At 42.3% G+C, this 22,567-nt stretch overlaps 1 protein-coding gene across 8 annotated transcripts in view; it reads left to right on the top strand.

The window, feature by feature from the left end:
- The window catches only part of dlg1 (MAGUK family member discs large 1), a 281,985-nt gene that overhangs the window by 5,734 nt on the left and 253,684 nt on the right, over positions 1-22,567 (top strand). For all 8 annotated transcript variants that reach the window (XM_089073511.1, XM_089073507.1, XM_089073506.1 and 5 more), the window contains exon 2: positions 12,986-13,122. In XM_089073511.1, coding sequence (XP_088929637.1) covers positions 12,986-13,122 — 137 coding nt within the window. The remainder of the gene's footprint in view (positions 1-12,985; positions 13,123-22,567) is intronic.

The following is a 22,567-nucleotide window of genomic DNA, read 5'->3' as shown; positions in this document are numbered from 1 at the left end:
ATCGCACACGTACAGTGAGCTCTATTCACTTCTGAGTTTCGCCCTCTGACGAAACTAACTGCACCAATTAACTTACCCTCTCTCCCTTCTCTAGAAAGCAATTAGTGGCGCTTGTTCGACGCTGCCGTCACTTTCGCGAGCAAACTCATCCCGTCTTGTTGAACATCGCGGGATCTAAAGTCTAACCTCTTGATCTTGAGGGACGCGATCTTCTTTATCGCAAATCTTTCTCCTGTGCCGCCTGCTTTCCAACCGATGATATTCTCGATGATAATTTAACAAAAAGTGACGTAACAAATCTGCCTGGAAACTTTATTTCTTCTTCTTATTATTATTATTATTATTATTAATGTAGCGAATTATGTTTATATAACGGGGAACACGCATGCGCGTGTTTTTTTTTTAATGTAAGTTTTGCGGAAATAATGCATCGTATGCGACAAGATGCGATGCGACTAATTATCCATACCCGTGTAACAATTTCGACATGTCGTATTAATTTATGTACGAACATCCGAATTTGCCTGTGGTGTCTGCAAATCCTGCACAATATTATGTTTGCCTGAACGACGTTCGCAATGCGAATGGATAATTAGCGCTAATGAAGTGCTGGCATTTTCATGAAGGTTACAAGTATAATAGTTTGAGCAATAATAGTTTGCTGTGATTCCAAGTAATATCGCACTTAACAACATACAGGTATACACATCCTATGAATGTGATATAATTACTTATCTACGGATATAAACGCAACATGGCTGCGTGGATCGCGTGGATTGCAATAAATTCTCAGATGAAAATCGAGGAACGGATTATATTATTCTTTCCTCCCCTTAATTTAAAAAAACAAAGTTAAATGTTTTTAATTTTCAATAAAATGCCATTGGACTATGTGCGGGCTGAAACAAAGAGATTACCGTGGAGTAAACATTTCCCCGCATTTATTTCACGATTTTATTACACTTTTTTTTTTATTCTCGCCATACCGCGCCAGATATTAACAACATGTATTATGCCGCAGTCTGTGCGAGATAATGCAAGAAGATAATGCGATAAAGCGCACACGGCAGTGTTGCAAGTTGTAATTACCGATAAGAGATGCGAGTAATAATGTTTTATATATATATATATATATTTCGCGAAATTTTCTCCTCGTTAAATGCTGCACCTCGGGATCGAGAGATTTGTCTCGGATGCGAGACTTGTCAGTTATTTGAAAATAATTATTTCTCGGACTCTCATCCTGAGAATGCCCGAGCTTCTAATTTCGTTTTTGCATTATCAAGACACGAGGTATTATATATCGCACTACATCTCAGACTGCTCTCCGGCTTCTGGCGTGCGCGAAGCGGGGGCAAGAATGGCTGGATTGCGAATCGCAATCAGCGACGAAAGCTACGAAGCTGCATCCGTGGATGCAGCTTCGAGTCCGCTTGGCCCGCGGGATTCGAAGAAACGAAGTCGAGCAATTCCGCAAATGTTCCCCGCGTTAGGATCGCGTCTACACCCGATGCGATGCTCGCGTCTACGACCCGATTCTGGCGTTTCTGGCATTCCCCTAAACGCAATAATGCATCCCGTCAGCCACCCCGATCGGCACGCGCGATCGTTCCAACTCGCGTCTAACTCATAACACATCTCTCTCTCGGCAGAGACAACGAGGCGAGCCATCAACCAGAGGCAAAATAATCGGCATCTCTCCGTCGGTGCATATCTCGAATTCTTTCCTCCTGTTTTTTGTTTTTGTTTTTTTTTTTTTTCTTTTTAATATCTCTTTCGTGAAAATAAAATTGTTCAAAGCCGCGAAAATTTTGACGGTGCAATTGCGGGAATTGCCGGCCAAAAAAAAAAGGGATGAAATCACGCACGACAGATGCCGTTGTTCGTGCTACTTCGTGTTGCCTCGGCAACAATGCTTATAGACGATGGAAGAAACGATTTTCTTTCTGCTGCTTCTCGAGTCAGGAAAAACCTCGTCTGATCATACAATCAAATTTCTTATACAATACCTCGCTACTATGTAGCGGACAACAATGGTGGTATTCCCAACGTCTCGGAGGCGCTCGGGCAAGCCCAAGACTTGCGACGTCACGTAGAAAACTTGATTTCTCGCGATTAAGTAGCTATTATTATACGTTATGACTCTTGCGAGATTGCGACTTCCCGTGGGGGGGGGAGGGGTGGTCCCTCAGGAACCACCATGTAATTACGTCAACCGGAGAGTACGACGGCGGAAATCTCTCTCTCTCTCTCTCTCTCTCTCTCTCTCTCTCTCTCTCTCTCTCTCTCCTTTTTGCTGTCAAATTCTCACAGTTTTTTTGATTGATTGCGCGAAACATTTCACATTGAAGAAAATATTAGCAATTTAGTACTATTGAAATTTATTTTCGTTTTTAATATTGCCAATTGCAATTTATATTCTGTGATACATTTTTTCGTGCGAATACCAAAAGCTTTCCCGTATCACGTTGTTAATTACAAAGTTGATTTATGAGTCCCTAGCTTCCTTCAAAGTACTTCGTCAATCCCACGACAGGCAATTTGCTTGTCAAGCATTAATCGTCGTCGCCCGCGGTAATATCGCGCTCAAAATTATTGCGCATCTCTTAATTTGGCGGTAATCGACGAAATGAAATATGGCCAAAGGAAACAAACTCCCTCCTGTAACTTTAAACCAATTAAAAATTCATGACTAAGAGCGAGGGACGAGCGAGCGATTGACGGTGCGAGCCGGGAGTGGATCGCTGGCGGTTGAATGATTTAAGGAAAAAAATCCAATGAGGTTTTAATACTGCAGAGATATCGGCGCGGCGGGCTATAATTTCTAGCGAGTAATTAGAAAGCTGCGTCCAACGCGATAGCGAATTCATCTTCGTGGCGTTAGCTCGAGCCCCGATTATCAGCGTCAGTCCGGCCGACCGATGCCGTAGCCGGCCCGATAATAAATATATGAAAGGTTTGATAAATTGCCCTCGCGCAACCGACCTTCAGACATCACTGGCCCGTACGGACGTCCACCCATTTATCTTATCCAATATACCTTATCGGCCGGGTGAAACTTGATCATTTTCGGAAGAGAGCTCGCGAGCGAAGAAGAGCTTTCGGAGATTAACCGTTGCATAATTCCGTTGACGTAACTCAATTTCACGATCCATTCACGCGGGTCAAAGGCATCGGACGTTAACTGATGAGCTCGGTAAGGAGAGCCCGAGCGAACGATTTTACATACTATATACGATATGTATGTATACATATACGATGTAATTTAGTTTTTGGTTGTTTTGATAAATTTCCAGGGTGAAAGACCGAGATCTATCTCTTGATATTATTATAATTTTGCGCATTACATGTGTGTATTTTGTTTTGTGTCTTTTCGATCTGTTGTCTGCAAAATCACGTCCACTTTTTTCCAAGCGGATTACCACGTTTAATTAATTACTCGCGAACGTGCGAGGTGCAATAATCTCGGCGCATCATTTAGCAAACTCGATGAAAGTCAGAAATAAACAAGCGCACGTGCGTTCTGTCCGTCGCACGGGACAAACAGGGATTAAAAATGAATTACGCCTGTGTTATCATTCCCCAACAGCCGTGGAAAATTTGTGTGGTGTGTGTGTGTGTGTGTGTGTGTGTGTGTGTGTGTGTGTGTGTGTGTGTGTGTGTGTGTGTGTGTGTGTGTGTGTGTGTGTGTGTGTGTGTAATAATGTGGATGGACGGTACATACATAGGTGAAGACTAGTAGAAAATATTCGACGCGACTATTTTCTCATTTGAGAGACAGGAAGGAAATTGAAGTGAAAAATTAATGCTCGTATCGACCGGTGCTTTTGCAGAGGAAGACATAATATTATGTGGTCACAAGAGGGATATATACTTGCGAAGAGAACAATGCTCATGAAATAATTATCTTCCTCGGAAAGCTCATGAAATTAAGCTGTTATAAAATTATCACAGCTTTAGCACAAATCCAATCATGTTTAATCAGATTGAATATATAACTGAGAATTATCATAACTGAAAAATTATAAAACAACTAAAAGTTTTACTCGGAAGAAGCATTTCAATATATAAAATATATATATTTTTATTTATTTATTCTTTAATTAATTATACATGACAGAGAGAGAGAGAGAGAGAGAGAGAGAGAGAGAGAGAACTCAATGCGTACATCTATCGTTCATCTTGGTGTCCATATATTTGTTACATTTTTTCGAATAGTTTTATTCGAAGCATGCGTTCGGTCGAAACATTGATTGAAAAAAAATTAGACACAACCAAAAGATGCTATTTCTTGACACGATCTAGTTTCCTGTAAAATACGAGGGAAACGTTGCCTCGCGCGATCTTTGCGCTTACTATTTTTATCGGGTGTCATCGCATCGGCGATCGCATCGTTAATGCAATCACACCAATGGCGCCGACTTTACGTCAGATTTTTGCAAGTCGAACAGCGGTCGGTCGCGTGCTAACGAAGCGCCGGTTCGCTGTACGCAATTAAATCGCCGGCTGTAAAACGAAACCGTAGAAATGTCAGCGTTGGGATATTCAGGTGTCTCTCATTCCACCTTTTCCCACCGTCGGCTCTCCCCCCCCCCCCCCCCCGCCGACTCACCTTGTCCCTCTCTTTCTCGACACACCCACGAGTCTGTGTGCCATTCCGCCCGCATAATCCGATAAACGTGATCCGCATCTCGAGCAGGAATTGGTATCGGGCTATTCGAAGATCTCGACAAGTTCTGGAGGAGAATCGTTTCGTTCGCCGATTCGATCAACCGCTCGGCCATCTCCATAAATGCCCCTCCCCCCCCCCCGTAATTAAAAAAAAAACGAACGACGCATACTCTACGCCATTCCGAACAGCATACGCAAATGCGATCAAATATTTTTTTCTATCTGAGAGCTTTGCATTTACTGTCTATATTCAAGGTGGAGAGTAAGTTGTGATTACTAGATTTCTGAAAGATAGTCTTCTTTTACCGAATAATATTCTGAGATGTTTCATGAATAAGGTATGTCTTTTAATTCAATCGTGTGTAAAATTCAGCCTTAATGGCTAACGTGTATTTACAAAATAATTTTGGATAAAGGGAAAGTGACCGAATACATATACATAATATGAAATGTTTGCCAAATGTTGCAGCTTCAACGCTGCTTTAAACAACAAATACATATATCGACAAGAGTTCGCCATAAAGCTGCAATGTCTCTCTTGGAGTATACGATTTTCGCGTATTTGGGTTGCTGCGGAGCTTATATATCGCTACCTTTTAGCAAAATTTGACTGCGCAGCAAAGCCATTAAACCGCTATACGCAGATACGATGCTCTGCACTTAGACTCAGACGATGCCCCGCGGTCGATTGACGATATCTGGGTCACATTTACGGCAGGCAGGCCTCTCCGTTTTATAATAATTAAAATGTTATATAATGTATAAGCAGAAAATAATGTGAAATAATTTTGAAATTTTTATGAAGAATTTAAAAAAAAATGAAATAATCTTCGAAACTACATTTTACATATACAATTAATTACCTTTTTTTATATAATTTAAAATAAATTCATATATTATTTCATTAAATTACAACACGTTAATTTCAAAGTTTGTATTTTGAAGACACAGACGGGAAACGAACTTGGCCATTTGTTAAAATAATTCGTTATTATTCCTCCACTCTTTGGATTGTTATAATTAATTACTTGATAATAATAAAGCAACCGGCGTATTAGAGTTCCAACCAAGAAATGTTCTCGGTTATCTCTGCGTTATTCAGCACCAATGTCTTACAATGTATAACATCTCAACTAATCACAAATCTAATCTACGAGTAGTCTTGTTACAGACCTCGCGTGCACAACGGCAAATTCGCGTGAGATCATTATGCATAATATTGCATCTCTATGTAATTACATGTACGTACTTTGTTGCATTTGCCAGCGATGTTTCGAGTTGCCTCCCCTGACTTGCATAACAAATCAAACTTTTTACGTACGTAAATAACACATAAATAAACATTTGAGGTCTGCGGAGAAATTGAGTCTCTCTCTCTCTCTCTCTCTCTCTCTCTCTCTCTCTCTATACTCTTGAGTCGTCTTACGTTTAATTAATTTTGATGATATTATATCTGCATTGATTGGACGCGTGCGTTTAGCCGTCAGATTCTCCAAAACGATATGGAGCATGAAGGTAATTTTGGTATGCCGCGAAAATAGACGCTTGCTGATCGCTGTAAGCGATTTACCGTATGCGCAATAGAATTTTCATTCTATCTGGTCGCACCACAGGTGATTTAGCTGTGCGCTACGTGTTGCACCGCACGTGGCTTTATAGCGAACATTTCACACGATATCCCGACGAAGCTATGCGAGCCTCACCGCGATTCTCTCGCACGACTTCATTCTATCTAAAACTCGCAGCACAGTGCGAAATTGTATTAGTGACGGATAGTTCGAATGAACTTTTAACGGTCCCGTAGGAGTCGGAAGATTTCCAAGAGTTTCATTCGGATGACGACGGTGTGTACAATATCAAATAAAATTAAATTAAAGTTCCATAAGAACTACGCTAATAGCAAATCTCAATACTTCTCATTTCAAATTATCGATTGCCAAATCCATTTTTACTTTTTAAACCTAAATAAGTTTTAGTCTGAGGTGTAAATTTTACGTTGTAAGAAGAATTACAGTTGATGTTACCTTTAAATTATAAAATTATAATTTATATTTATACAGAAGAAATATCGTATCGTAAATATTCAAAAATTATTGTAATATGTTGGAGAAGAGGCGAGGGAAGGAATATATAATAATATTCCCTTTCTATCGACATAAAAAATAATCTCAGATGCAACACGTATTTTTTCTTTATCAGCAATCTACTGGAAATTGAATCAATAATCATATTTTCTCATAAAGTAAATCTCCTTTCATTTCTTATGCATCGATATTCAAACACACTTATCGCGAATATAATTATTGCTGGAGATTTCGTGTCGATCATTCGAACGCATTAGATCTCTCTCACATGGAATCAAGTGTCGCACTCACAGGATTAGTAATTGTAAGAGAATCGTCGATAAATGAACGATTCAAAGATAATCTCGACGATCCTTCCTCCTCAATCTTCTATCGCACGAAATTCATTGCGGTTTCCGAATCTACGGGAACCAAAGTGACTATTCATGATTCGAGCATCACCACTAAGTGATTATTTCCAAGAAGTAGACGAGCGTTGTAAATTACAAAAGAATACTTTTCAGGCAATTCTGTTGAAATTTAAGTCAAGTAAAAAGGACGAAATAAAATAATTAATAACAAAAGCAAATAAAGCAATAAATATTCAAGTACTCTTGTATGTAATGTATTATTGCACTGATGGATAGGTCACACGTACACTTGCAATAATTGATTTGAAATTCTAACCGAAATTGTCTGTTCAGTTCGTGTTAACACTTTATAATTAGGGCAGATGTAACAGCGAGCCAAATCAAAAAGGAAACATTAAATTAGGGAAGTAAGTAAAAAAAATGGGAAGCTTGCTCCTCCCTCATTCAGGCCTGACTGTCTCGCGAACCTAAAGTTTGTTTGGCGATGGAGAAAAACTTGCGCGGACGGATCGGAAACGTTGACAACGATTAAAGCTCTACGGATTAAAGCACTCGCTTTCCCTTGCGAGTTTGCAAACGATAAATATGCACGCGCGAGAAACATCACGAGCCATTTCGCACGCCCGGAGCGTCGCGACGCCCGATGTCGGTCGGCTACACGCGACGCCGAGGCGTTAACGCCCCCTCTCCTCTCGTCCCTCTCCCCCACGAAAGACGGAAGTTTAGTCCCCGCGACACGTAATTTCCACACCGACGGAACTTTCCAGTCTATGTGTGGCGCGCGGTGCGGGGAGGACGATGAAGAGACGATGAGGAGGTTGGAGAGAACGAGGACGACGACGACGACGACGACGATAAACTGGAGCTCGTTAACATCAACCGTGAAGACCTGCCCGTACGAGATACGCCATTTCTGTAAATAACTTCCATCCTTCCTGCTTCTCTCCAGCGAACTTTCCCACTTCCGTCCGACGCTTAAAGAGGAAGGCGAAAGCGGAACACGAGGGCGACGAAGGAGCAAGAAGATCTCCCTCGTAACGGCCCCTTTGTGGAAACCGGAAACTGCGGAAAATTAAAAATTATTTGTCGTATAAATGTTTGCGCAACGCGCGTGCGTTTTACCGCCCGAGGTGAGAAAAATTATAGGGGCAAGGGTTGAGGCGTAAATACAAATGTATATGTGAAAAAAATCGCACTTGATTGGCAAGAGTGGCATGTATAAAAAATATATTAACGCAAATTTTAAGTAAATTACTCTTTTGCTTTCATCTTGCCAACATTTTTGCGGAGGGATAAAGATTTTTTTTTTTTTTTTTTTTTTTGGAACGACGGTTTTTAAAATCCTTCGAGATGTTTATTTTGAAATTGAAAATACGAACAAAATTGCGCCGACTGATTTTATTTCCGTGTTTCGTATCGTGTTATATTACTCCATTACTTCATTATTTTAAACAGCGTACGCGGAAAACCCAAATTAATGCGTGTGAATATTTACGCATACGTTAGCGGCGTTGTTTCATTTTGACGACGTGTCGCAACGGAAGTTCCAAGCTTATGCAGCGAGCGGGCTTTGACGTGCCGTCACGTTCATCTGATAAACCAAACAAAATGCGTTCGTTATGCGCGCGAGGCACATTAGTATTCAAAAGTATACCAACTGCCAAAGTACATTAAAAAATGCCCGACGTCAAGCAGCGCCGTTGCAAATTTAATCTCTCCTCTCTCAACCCTTTTTCTCCCATTTTACGTCACGCTATCGTAGGAAACGCAAATTTTTTTAATGCACCGCCATAATACGTAATAAAGCACTATACTCGTAATTCCGCGAAAGAGGGTAAAAACAAAAAAAAATACAAATGTAACGCCCGCGGTCTGGGCGAGGAGGTTTCGCGAAACGGCGAAACGGCAGAAAATTAACGAAAAACCCAGAACTGGCGATATTTTCTCCTAGATGTACAGTTGCAACTTTTTTCATCGCACGCACTTTGCGGTCGGCAGTCGTACGGTAGGATAAAATAGGGAAATGCGCGGGAACGTAAAATAAACTGCGAGTAAAAAGAAAAGGAAGAAAAGACTCATTCGTGATCGCGCGTATTCTGACGACGTCTGGAAAAATCTCGAAAGTTTTGAATCTTGCATTTTATCGTCTTTGTATTTCAATCATGCGAGTTACCTTTTTTTTTTTTTCATCCTTTTGTTTCGAACGCGACGAAACTTTATGGCAGCGACTACCTTTCGGAAACTTGACTCGAAAATATCGGGAGCTATATGTAATAATAATAATGATACACGCGACCGATCAGGAAATATACATCTACCTATATAATATAACGCGTGGAACACAAGTGAAACGTCAACATGGCCCAATTGCGATATCGATATGGAGGAGCTATGGTGGTTGTATATATATATATACATATCGCGAATCGGATTTAAGTACCAGTAATCTAATTATTATTCCGTGCCCATCAGCGGCGCGCATCGATTATCGATATGGCTGCGTCTCTAATTGCAATCCCAGCCATTGGCCTAGTAAGAGGACGAACCGCGATGGCATCGGTTACATTAGGCTAATTATAAAGGGATGACGCTACAGGAATGTGTGATTGCCTCGCAATCAATTATCGCTATATCATATGGAATAACTATGGTGAAGCGTGTCTTTTGTATAATTAACAATTGGCGATTGATAAAAATTAATCGGCGCGAAACGGCTTGGAAACTGCAGGCAAACCCAAGTGGCAATTTTGCTCATATTTTTCAATTACAGGGTAACTTAATTACCGTCAAGTCGGCCCAATATCGCGCAGTTTTATCAGTCTCAACATTTTGTACTTGAAAAAAATTATTATCAGCGTCTGTGGATATTTTTCAGCCGAGGATCGTATAGATTTATTTTTAATTTCTACCGTTTTCTCCAAAAGTAGTGTGTCAAGGGTTGAAAGATGGCCGAGACTTTTTACATTCTCTTTACATCTCACTTTACATCTTTATCCCGCATTTTATGTACTATGAGGATTAAGACGTAAATCCTGTTATACGCTGGTGGTAGTAATGGTGGCAGAATCTTTCTCTTTCACGGGAGAGAGGTAGGGGGAGAGGGGGGGGCGAAATGTCAGATAAGTTTCGTCACGGCTGCACTGGCGTTCGCTGGAAGGGCGCCTCCGCTTATACACGGGGTGCCCATCATCGGAAAGAATTCCGTGCGCATACCGACGTCAACGTCGCGTGCAAGGCGAGGGATTGAAATAAGTCTCCGATATATATATATATATATATATATATATATATATATATATATATATATATATTTCTTGCATTCCACGTGAGAAATGCGCCGGGTGATATTTACCGTCATCGTGCGGAATAGCGAGAGGGAGGCCGCCACCATCGTCGCCACCATCGAGAAAGAGTTCGAACGGGATTGATGTACATTTTTATCGCGATAGAGACTCGAGACGCCCTTTGAAAATTTATAATGCATTAACGCCTCTGGCGACACCGGCGCTGTAAAATATCCGACTCTGCGGCATACGAGATGCTCGAATTGCGAAAATGAAAGGCAGAGCTCTCGCGAGTTGAGAGTTTTTATCTCTCTCTCTCTCTCTCTCTCTCTCTCTCTCTCTCTCTCTCTCTCTCTCTCTCTCTCTCTCTCTCTTACTGACGCATCGAGAAAAATGTGCAATATCGTTTCGACTTAACTCAATTTCAGACATCACGCGCGCAACGCGTAACAATATTTTAAAATTTTCTCACGGACGACAGATTATTTCTCCGACGCTGATTGTAACGTCGAGGAGAAGAGGTAGAGCAAATTCAGTCGAGTGAAACCCTTGAATTTCTCCTCGACAGATAAAATGTTTCGCTCCGCAAAACTTTTTATTTCTAGAAATTTCCCATGTTTTCAGTTGCCTCGAGGCAAAAGAGGAAAAAATTCTTTCGAGACTAACGCGAGCGAAAAAACGAACTAGGTGGACTCGCATCTAGTCCGTTTTAAAGTTGTCGTGAGAAATGTAGAAATGAAATGAGACGTGACGAACGGAATTCATTTCTTTTCTGTGAAAATCAGAAAAGTCAAAGGAAGAACCGATACCAATCTTTTTTCTTGACTCAGTTTTGAAATCTTGTTAGAGATAATACTAATTTCGCAGACTGCGTTCTCAAATCGACTCGACTTCCCAAAAACATTAAATAATTGCAATAATATTATTATAACGAGATAAATAAATGAATACACTGTAAAATTATGCTTGAGTAAAGTGTTGATTGTATGGATAATAGACTGCTTTGATAATTTCCGACGTGGCGGGAATATCATTTTTCCGATACAACCGCCATCATCTTGGCGAAAAGGAAACTTGGCCCGCCTGACCGACTAACGAGCGTAATTATAGGAAGCTTGGTATTGCGCGAAACACACAGGTGCTGTAATGATGTAACTTGGAAATTACCTTTAGGAATTGCTCACGCGGGAGCAATTAATACGAGACGCTCTCGGGAGTAATGCCTCAAAGCGCTAACTGTAATTTCAATTCATTAACGACTACTGTACGCAAGACACTCATTCGTCCGGCAAAGAAATTGAGAATAATATCACAATAAGCACAGGAAAGTTTGTACATAGTTTATATGTGCTAGAAATCATTTCAACTGAAAGGTATTATACGGTTTGCGGAGAAGAAATTAAACGAGATTTCTTGAGGGAAATGGAGTTGAAAAAATTTACAACTTTTGAAATCTGTCAAATAACGACAGGTTTTTTTTTTTTAAATATGTAAAATATTGTCAAAATGTTCAGCAATATTAAGGGAAATACCTTGAGCGAATATCTTTGTTGTGCAAAATAAAATATTTAATATTTCAGTTTTCATTTATTTCCATCTTCCTTTGAACATTAATCTGTTTATTTTACCGCACCTCTTTGCATCCTTGCACATTTCAGGATTAATATCTGTCCGCTTACTTATTTTTCTCTGCAACTTTTCAAAACACCCGCGAGAGACAGGCGTGTACCAAATTGCGCGACAGGAATGCAGGAATGCAACCGCAAGCGATACGAAGAGAATCGATTTTCCCGAAAGTTTCAGACCCGGTTCATTCTTAATTCAGACGGTGTTCCGCACTGTCCGACCCGGTGTTGTCGCGAGACAGCCTTATCCCTTATTCCGCAACGTCGTTGCGGAGAAGCGCGAGCGGCGCCTGGCAAGGAGTTACGGGCTCCTTCGACCCAGACGAGACCTGCGCCCGACGTATCCCGGTGCCGGGTGATATATATTCGAGAGCACGGCGCCACGACACGCGCTGGCTCGAGAGTCCACTCGAGTTACGCGAGTGGCGTAACTATTGAAAATTATGTGACCGCCTTATCGCGCCGGGGCCTGGCATTCACGACGTCCCGCGTTAAAGTCTTGGGGGACGGAGGAACGAACAAGGAAGGTCGCTCGCCTGATCCCCAGACCCCCCTTGAATCCGGTGAACGCGCATCTCCTCCCCCAAAGTCCGTGTTTATCATCTAGTGGGTACTTGATTATAGCATTAACGCCACGATTCGCCGATTATTCCATTATTATTATGCGATACGACCGATCGTCTGTCTCCCAGTTAACCCTGTTACGTCACTCGGCCATTTCCTCCGATGTGAACGGATGGAGGTAAATCGAGTCTCTCCCCGGTCAATTTATCATGCGGCGTTTGCGGCGACGCAGGAGAGCCAGATAGAAACGAAATGAAATCTCCCCACCTCCCTCCCCCCCCTCCTCCCCCGCACTGACTGGGAAATTGGAGGTCATACGGGATCCACGGGGGATTTTACCTCCGAATGCGGAGAGCTTCCGGTGCAGATGGTAATACGTCTTTTCCTTTTTCTTCGGACTGTTGCAGATATTCAGGAGTTTTACGAGCTGACGTTGCTCGACGAGTCGAAATCGGTGCAGCAGAAAACGGCGGAGACGATCCGCATCGCGGACAAATGGGAAGCCAGCGACGGACCGATCACACCGACCTTTGCTCAAAACGACGTACGTATGGTTATATAAGTCTGTTCTCTTCTATATTCGTATCCACCTCGCGAATCCATTCGCGAATTTCTCCCGCAAAAACGGAGAAGACGGCGAGGTGTAAATCTCGATGAGAGATTGCAATTTCGGCGCTGCGAAAATAAAACTTCGCGCACCCCCCTCCCCTCCCCCCCTCCCCTATTTCCCGCGTTATTCCGAGCGAAATTGTCGGAATTGCAATACCACGATGACGGAAAGCAGTCGATAGATGCGACGACGAGCGCTCGAACGTCGCCCGCGTAATAGTGCCGTCGTGGTGTAATTAGCGCTGGTAATTATAATCGGCGAGTCAATTGGCCCGCAGGATATCGTGCGGCTCCAATCAATCGGCCTGGCCGCCGATTTTAATTGCTAATTGCGGGCCGCCCGTCCGCAATCGACGTGCGCCCCGTCGCGACGTTATATCGACGCCGACGTCATAACGATGGCGAACGATCGACGTGACATTCCCCAATACGACGATTGCGTGTAACAGCTGTATGCACTTGATGCGACCTTAATTATGCTTACTATGTACGTATGCTTACTATGGATTATGGAAATAAGACAGCCGCCAATTCGCGATTAAATATGCGATATTTCACTCGCGAAAAGCCACGCGTTATTTCCCGCTGATATTTTTTGTCACGTTTATCAGAATTTTACATTTATAACGTATACCGTTAGGAAAAAAATGCTGAATATTAAATTTAACAATTTGGCGATTATTATATAAAAATGACGCATAATTTTAAAAGTGTGTTTCCGCGTGCTGGTGAAAATAACTTTTTCCTTTCAAAAGCGTCACCTCAATAAAATATAAATAATTTGTTGCAAATATTGTTAATTTTCAAAATTATTTTCATTAGCATTCGTGGTTAATTCTCATGTTTTTTTAATGTATGCTTTAGCTTTGTAATTGGTCATTTTTATGATTTTATATGTATGAATAATATTATAAATGAATAATATTATAAATGAATATTACAAATTTTAAATCTATTTTTCTGAAAAGAGTCGTCGCGCATTTTGATAAAACGGGAAGATATCGTTATATGAACCAGCCGTGCGTCAATTATATAATTGACACGACTTTTCAAAATAATTTTGCGAATTCAATCAAACATTGTTCCGACTGTAATTAGACGCCGTATCAATCAGATATTCGCTTCTCTCTTTTCAAATTGTCGCGGTAATTTCCATTAAATTAATACATCTTTCACCGTAACCAATCTGCAACGTAATCAATCTTCAACATATAATCTCGCTTGAACAGTGCTGCTTCCCGCATATATGAAGAATACTGATACGGCGAGCTGTCAGCGGGGCAAGCAACAACGGCGGCAGCACGAGGGATTCATACTGGGGGAGAAAGCCTTGGTATTTTTTTTTTATCGCCATGGCTCCGTGGCATTTTTTCGATTTCCTTTGAATGCATGGCGTTCACGCGCGACGTCTACATAATATGTATTCCTCGCGTACGTTTCGGGGGGGAGGGCGGGGGGCGGACGTTCCGTTTTCGCACGCGCGTACGAATGGAACGTCCCGTGAAAAATCTCGCGAGGGGCGGGAGGGTGAAAAAAAAAAAAGAGAAGCGGCTGTCTCTTCGAGCACGATTTTTCGCCGTACAAAGGCGGCGTTAAGCTCGACACGCTTTTCAAACACGCGCGCCAAGCCGCGCTCTGCGAGACGCCCCCGTAATAATGTGTCGCCCCCATTGTCCCCCCGCGGCGGATGCCGAGCGAAATTAAAGGAATACAAACGCGCCGCGCAACCGCGGCGACCGTGTCTCCCCTCGCCGACATTTTCCGATATATTTTAAATAAGAGCTTCCCCGCATTTTCCCTTTATCCCGCGCGCAACAGGGAGGAAAGAAGAAAACGAAATATTAATGAGACTCGCCGGGTTTGCGCTCGTTTTACAATTACGCCCGGTGTACACACGCCCGGCAAAGGCGGATTACATCGCAGGTAACAATGTTTCGTGCCGAGAAAAGTATCGTCTTTCTCTTTCTCTCTCCCTTCCCCCCCCTCTCTCTCTTTCTCTCTCTCCTCGTTCTCTCAGTATATGTAATAAGCTGCGAGATGGAATGTCGACACGCGTGCAATATGTACATCCCAGCCACACCGCATATGTACACGCGCTCTAATATATGTAGTACGATATGTAGTACGTACGATCGAGTAAACATTATTGCACAAACATTATTGCATCGGTAGTACGATTGAATTATCCCGTCCGGCGCGTCATTTCTCCGCGATTCGATCGTGAGATTTTGTCCGGTCTTCGTGCTCGCGCGTCACCGACTCGTACTCCTTTGACTTTCGTTTCTCCGACAAATTAATTTTACATATTTCAATTCTACAAAGTCTTCTCTCTCGTCGGAAGGATTTTATCCGTAAAAATTTTATAGTAGAAATTGATAACCACGTTAAGAAAGTCGTGTTGTTCTTTCTCGAAAGAGGACGGGGGATGAAAGAGTTTATGTGCTACAAATCAACATGAAATGTTGCGGCGACCAACTGGAGATGAATCAATACATTGCAATCCGTTGCGAGCACACGGTAAATTTAGTTCACAGAAATTGCGTATCGTAATTAAAGTCTAATTACACAGCGTTTTATCATGAGACGTATCGCCATTCTCAACGGTTTGAGAGAAACGGTGTGTTAAAGTCGCTTCAATTGTGCCGAATTCGACTGCAGTATTCGACTTAATAAAATACTTTTTCCGCGCGATATCACCGTCACACATGTAACTTTTAATTGGACTTTTTCCTGCAGCAGACTTTTCTTTAATTCGTTCGTAGTTTCTGAGACGTGCGGGGAAGGGACGCGTAATGAAAAGTTTCATTACGCTCAGTTTTATTGTTTTTTTTTGTAATGCTGCATATTTTTATACAATATTTAAAAAACAGCTTTTTACTCCGCTGTCGTGATTTTTCTTTTGGATTTTACAACTTGAATGTTTATGTCGTGCAATCTATATCTTGGCTTTGTTTGCAATAATATTATTATTTTAAAAATATGTATATCTATACATCTGTACGAGCATAAATGCCACGGTATTTTCAAATTGAAATTCGAGAATTCGACCGAGCTTTAATCAAAACAATTATTATACGGAGGAAGTAAAAGCGATGCTTTCACATCATTTGATTTTGAAATAGTCGGAAATCACAGGAATGGCAATGAAAGCGAAAAAGCATAGCCGAGGTTGCGGCTTTATCAAATATTCGGTAATTTAATATGTTATTGCTTATATATCGAATGACCTATTGTTGCCGCGATAATTAAAACTAACTATCTGACTGATTGAAAATAATAATTTCAGAGCAAGATTTAAAAATGTTTTGTTCTTATTACAATCATCGAATGCATGTGAGATGTTTTTTCACAGGGAATCGCTGTAATTGTAACAAACATGTTTGTTGGTAATGTTTTTCGTAAAAAGCTGACTCATTTCCTTGACAATAATAGAGATATAATTACTCTGATTTACAATATGATAAAAAAAAAATAATGACAAATGATATAAAATTTCATCTTTCAACAAATTTTAGATTGAATAGAATCTAAATTTAAAAAAATTTTTTTTTTTTTTTAATCGAGACAAGTGTGAAAGCGTACATGTAAAGTTTTGTTAATCGGGTGCGATTATTCTAAAGAGAGAAAATATGAGAAAATAAATGCGTTTAACTGCCAACTTTCGGGGCTGGAGAGCGATAAATCGCCGTAACATCGTCAAACAACGCATATCGTCGCATCGTATGTGTACCCCATCGTGTATATATATATAACGCGGTGTTTCCACGAAACAACAGTTAACAACTTCTAATGGCGCATTAAACGCGGGCCATTACCGTCGCGAAACAACGCCACTGTTCTTCGTTATACTGGCCGCTTTGCCATTCGCTGGCTGTCAAAACTTCGATACACATTGCTGACCGGTTGCGCGGTTTGTTGTTCGCCGAGGCCAGGTTTTGGACGAGGGAGTTTAAATTCAAATAAATAGACGCGGCCATTTCCCCTTGAAACCAGCCGCTCGCATCCGATAATCCTAATTACACGTGTGGCAACGTTCGTCTGAAAAATTTTATCGCGGATATCGCGAGAGACGCGAGATCGAAAAGTGCATTTTGTAAAAATACAGTCACCGAGGGGGGTGATTGTAAAGATCCCCCGGGGGGGGAAGGGATGTCGAACGTATTTTAGACGCGCGTCGCGCATCCCCACGCGGGCGGAAATACAAGCTTGAAAAATATACTCTTTATCGCGCTCATTGCCACGCCCCGCGAATATCCGCGCGAATCCAGCTTTAAAGAGCCGTGCCGGGCTCGGAAATATCGCCGGCATTGTAAACGGACGATATTTTCCCTGTTTGTTTTCCATTACTACGCGAGAGGTAGTCCTCTCCCGCCCTCGCCCTCGTCGTCGACGTCGCTGGAATATGCACCGCTATGATAAGGATGGGTAACCGCCACTCGGTGTAATGGAAAATTCTGCACCGCCGTTCGTTTTCCCCGTGAACGTTCGTTCCCCCTTCCTTCCACGGTGTCCGCCTTCTCGGTTACTTCCTTGCCGAACGAACGCGATTTCCCGTGGGAAAACGCTGAAATCGATAAGGGTCCGCGCTCGGTCCCGTGCGCCTCTGACTTTTCTCTTCCGTAAGACGAAGGTAGGCAACTAGGAAGGGAGGGAAAAGGTCGTCGGAGAGATTAAACTGTCGGTGCTCGTCGTGTCGGTCGATTTAGGTATCGGTAAACAATATCGGACAGTGAGCAATTTAATTTTCCAAAGGTTGCCCGCCGGCAAAGGCTGGCTGAGCTTCTTCAACGAGCGTCAACTCTTCCATCGCACAAAGTATACGAAGATTGTCGCGATCGAAATGCGAATCTCGTACCTTTTATTTCGGTCGTCGGGACGTCCCGTTAACCGTTGTTAATCCAAGTGAATGCCGCGTGACGTGTACGCGATAACTCGAGCTTTTCAGTCTGCGAAGGAATTTGCGATGGAATTTTCACGGGGAAAACTTTCCGGGAAACCATCGAGGTGATTTTCATTTTGGATGCAGTTTTTCCGACCACTGGCCGGTCTGATTAACGGTCGCGGGGTCGCTTAGTCCTTGGAAGAATGCGGGAACTTTTCTCCGATTTCCGTGCCCCGAGTACGGAGAATTTTAAGCTGTTTTGCGCACTCTGCCGCACGGATGACGACGATGGGGGATACAAAGCCGCTTCTCGTTTTCCCGTCTCGCAACTCGACATTTCACAGTGCATTCGCAGAGCGCCATCAAGACAGATGGGACATCGTCCCATCCGGGACGAGCCGGGATACCTTTAAAGCGACGCGGATTTTGCCTCGCGTAATTATTTCCATCGCGCGGAAACACGCGGAAAAGTGTCACGGAGTTAAAAACGGATTACGTAATCGCGAGATTACGACCGGGGGGAGGGGGGGGGGTCGTTTCTTCCTCGCAAACGGCTGCGCCTCCGATCGCACGACGTTTCCCCGTTTCTCGGCGACAAAGAGGATTTATAGCGGAGTCGGCTGATCGTAACCCGAAACCCATTTTCGCTATGGGAAAAACGCGTCCATTTCCCCGATAAATGGAAGAAAGTCGAAACGAGAGAGCGTCGCTCGGAGCCGCGGTCCTTCGATCCATTTAAAAATGCATGCGTTCGCGGCGGCCGGCGACTTAATGCATCGGCGTAGCGAATGGCTGGTCCATTCATTTGCGCAAACCTGGGAAAATTCGCCAATGCCATTTCCGCGGAACGGAAATTCTCTGCGAAAGGAATTTCACCGCGCGCGCGTGTCGCATTTCAAGTTTTGCAAAAGCGCCGCGGACGACGTCGCGAAAAATATCGGATAACGATACAAAGCCGCGTCTCGTTTTACAATTCAAATTTCACGACGGTAAGCTGCTTGACGGTGACTCTTTATCATACGATAAACAGCTTTCACGGTTTTGGCGCGCTGGCAAATATTGGCGGATGGGAAGATTTGTTTTCGACCATTGTGGGGATAAAATCGCCGGTGCAAATAAAAGGGATTTCACGTACGCGCATGCTATTTCGAAAGTAATTTATTTAACGCCAACGTGCGCTTTTTCACATGTGCTTTTACGCGTATCGCAATATGTTTGGTTGTTTAATTATTCGAGATATCGCATCGCAAATATGGGGTTTGGAAAAGGTACGGCGATCTGCCGTTCGCCCCCCCTCCTCCCCCCAAGTCGGATTATTCGTTCCCATCCCGAGTAAAAAGAACATCGCGCGACATTTATCACGGAGGAAAAAAATGAATCGTCGGCCGACGAAAAAACAATGCCATCCCCCAGTGCCAGCCAAATACCCCCAATTACGACCGCCGTGCTTATCAGACTTCCGCGTCTTCCCCGGACTCCGGCCGTCCTCGCCGTTCGACTTTAGCCTTCCTATAACGAGGACCCCGTTATTTCTTATCGCGTCAGACCGTGAGAGACCGAAATTGTCGTCCGCATTTCTCTTTTGCCTCTCGTCAACGATAAGATAACACCGAGTCGGCAATAGCACCAAGAGACTCCCGGCAGCGACGTTCGCTGCATTTAATTTGATCTCCGCGTCCGATAACAACGCGTGCGTCACTCGCGGCGATGCACAAAGATTCCGCTTCCGGTTCTCTCCGGCGATTTAAAACATTGAATCTTATATTTGATAACGTCTACTTAGGGACGTACTTGATTGACGCTGACATTCCAACATTGGCAAATACCTGGAAAATTTAATAAATTGTTTCTATAGTTTTATTAGCCGAACACATGTCTGAAACCTAAAGTCGATTCTCTAATTAGTTCACGAATTATTTAACTTTTAATTTTGCACGAGTTCTTGTGAAGTAACAGCATATTTCCGCTTGTATCAACGAAATTATAAAAAAGCAACATTGCCAATATCCTGAAACTTTGTTTGCGAGTAAAACAAAATATTGAGTAATGTTTCTAAAAAAAGTTGTTTCATATCGATTCACTAATCCGTTATCGAGATATTAGTGACAAAGCCTAAGCAACGCAAAATTTCGAAAATGAGTTTCAACTGCCAATGGCAAAAATTACCACAACTATCATTATTTAAGTCCTTTACACGATGCAAGCGTATATGGTGCACATCTTAACTTAAAAACATAGAATTTCATCGATTTCAAAGTTAAGTAACTTTTGTCCGGGACTGTATAATCAGAACATCCTTAAGTTCCAGCTGAATCTCTTCAAATATATATGTTTTTCATTTAGTATTTCCCTGAATATAATATTTGATATGTAAACAGCGGCGATCGCGATAGCGGTTCAGAAATCAAATGTACCTTAAATCAGAAATGGCGACACGACGAAAAATCAAGACGCCATCGTGCGAGGTAACGTCTCGTCTTGGAATAAATAGAAAATCGATTTTGGGTATGGGATACACCTTACTCTGCAACCCTCATCTCCACACGAGATATTATGCCGCTCTCTATCCTCTCCAGAGTTGTAGATACGTCGCTTTACATAATTTTCCACAAGATGGGATATCGAGAAACTAATAGCAATTTTTCCCTCTTAATATATCGATGAATGTTTTCGACAAGATTTCAACCCCAATGGGGAAAAATGTAGATTTCACGTTATTAATTTCACGAAATGCGAACAGTACTCCACATTCACGTAATGAATTGTAGAATAAAATCAACAGTTACGTTTTTTTTTTTTGTTCTAACGTACGCGTCTCCTTTGAACATGAATTTACGATACGAGATTAATTTATCTTTTATAATTCAAATTAATTAGCTACGTTCAAAGGCTTTGAATAAAAAAATGTAGGCGCGATGTATAGCGGTATTTCTACGAAAAGCATAAAATATGCATTTTATTCATATGCATGGAATATTATCGTAACTCGGCACGATATATATCGCCATACTTTCGCCGACCATACGTCGATGTACTCGAATTCAATGGGACACATCTCCCCACGCCGCTGTTTGAGCCATGCAATATTCAAATTTACGAAAGTCTCGTCGGCCGTAAATCCCCCCCCCCCCCCCGGCAGGAAAGTCCCTGTGCAGCCCTCGCGATTTCTCTCGCCCGTTATCGTCGATGTTATCGTCGGGACGAAGGGACACGGAGACACAAAATCTTCCACCCCCTCCCCTCCCCTCATCCTGGTGATTCGTCGTCCCGTCGTCAAATAATTTAAGGACACAATTCACGGCGGCAAAAGTAAATGAGGTCACGACGACGACGACGACGACTATTGCGTCTCTCCACCGGCGGAAAGGTTTGGCAAACCACCTCCCCCTCCCCCCCTCCCCGTTGCTGACGGGACATTCATCACCCGGCTATCTCCACATCTTCCGTCCCCGGGGGCATACACGAGACTGGAAGCTAATATCCGCGGCAGCAGGCACGGGACCGCGCAAATATACGCGGTCGGTTGCGTTTACGGCTTTAGGGAGCTGTAAAATATTCGTAAATTACTCCCAGCGAGGGCGACGGTATGCGCGCTCGTTCTCGCTGTTGCCTCGCCATCGGACTCTCATCCAACAAGTATCGTGCCCGACTGCTCTTCAGCCTGTTTGTATCCATGCGCGAATTCATCCAATGTAAACTCTCCCCAGAAACGCGCGCAGAAACGTCCAAAAGTTACTCCGTGCCACTTTATTTTTAGCTCTTCAATGTCGATTCCGTCCCCTCCCCTTTTTTTAACAATTTAAATTCTGTCGCAAAGAGCGACGTATAATTACGATATTACGAAAGAAAAATTCCTCCCCAGTCGTAATTAAAAGGGCGAATTAAATCGATGGACCCCTTACACGCTCCTCGACCTCGTTGTATAATTTGTAAATTTTTTTGCTTTGATTGATAAATTGGTTAAGCTCGATATGTACACGAGGAAGAAAGAGTTAGTGATCGTGATTTCGAGGCAAATAAAAACTCAAAAAAATTTTTAATTTATTCGTAGAGGTATCGAAAATGCTATAACGAAAGATATAAACGTTTCGACTGTATCTAGTCTTCTTTAATAATCAAAAGGAAATAATATCTACACTTTACATATATTATTTCTTTTTTATATTATATAATACTGCTCGGTTATGCCGAAGAAGACAAAGTACAGTCAAAACTTTTATATCTTTCATAGTATTTCAACGACTTTATGAATAAATTTAAAATTTGTTCTCTTATTGGCTCTTCTCTATTTGGCTATTTGGTAATTTTTACTATTGCCTTAACTTTTTTACGCTTCAATTTTCTTTATGTAAACAAGAGTATTATAATCTTCTAATGGAGCATTTTTAATCTCGAGTCGGGCAAAAGTAACACTTGCATCAATGTTCAAATTCAATCAAATCACAAAAAATTTAAAAAAAGATAACAGTATGCTTCCCTATTCTTCTTGATTTAAGAC

Source organism: Pogonomyrmex barbatus, unplaced genomic scaffold, assembly GCF_055798465.1.
Source record: "Pogonomyrmex barbatus isolate J1 unplaced genomic scaffold, ASM5579846v1 scaffold15, whole genome shotgun sequence".
Classification (NCBI taxonomy): domain Eukaryota; kingdom Metazoa; phylum Arthropoda; class Insecta; order Hymenoptera; family Formicidae; genus Pogonomyrmex; species Pogonomyrmex barbatus.
This window is presented reverse-complemented; position numbering and strand designations above follow the sequence as displayed.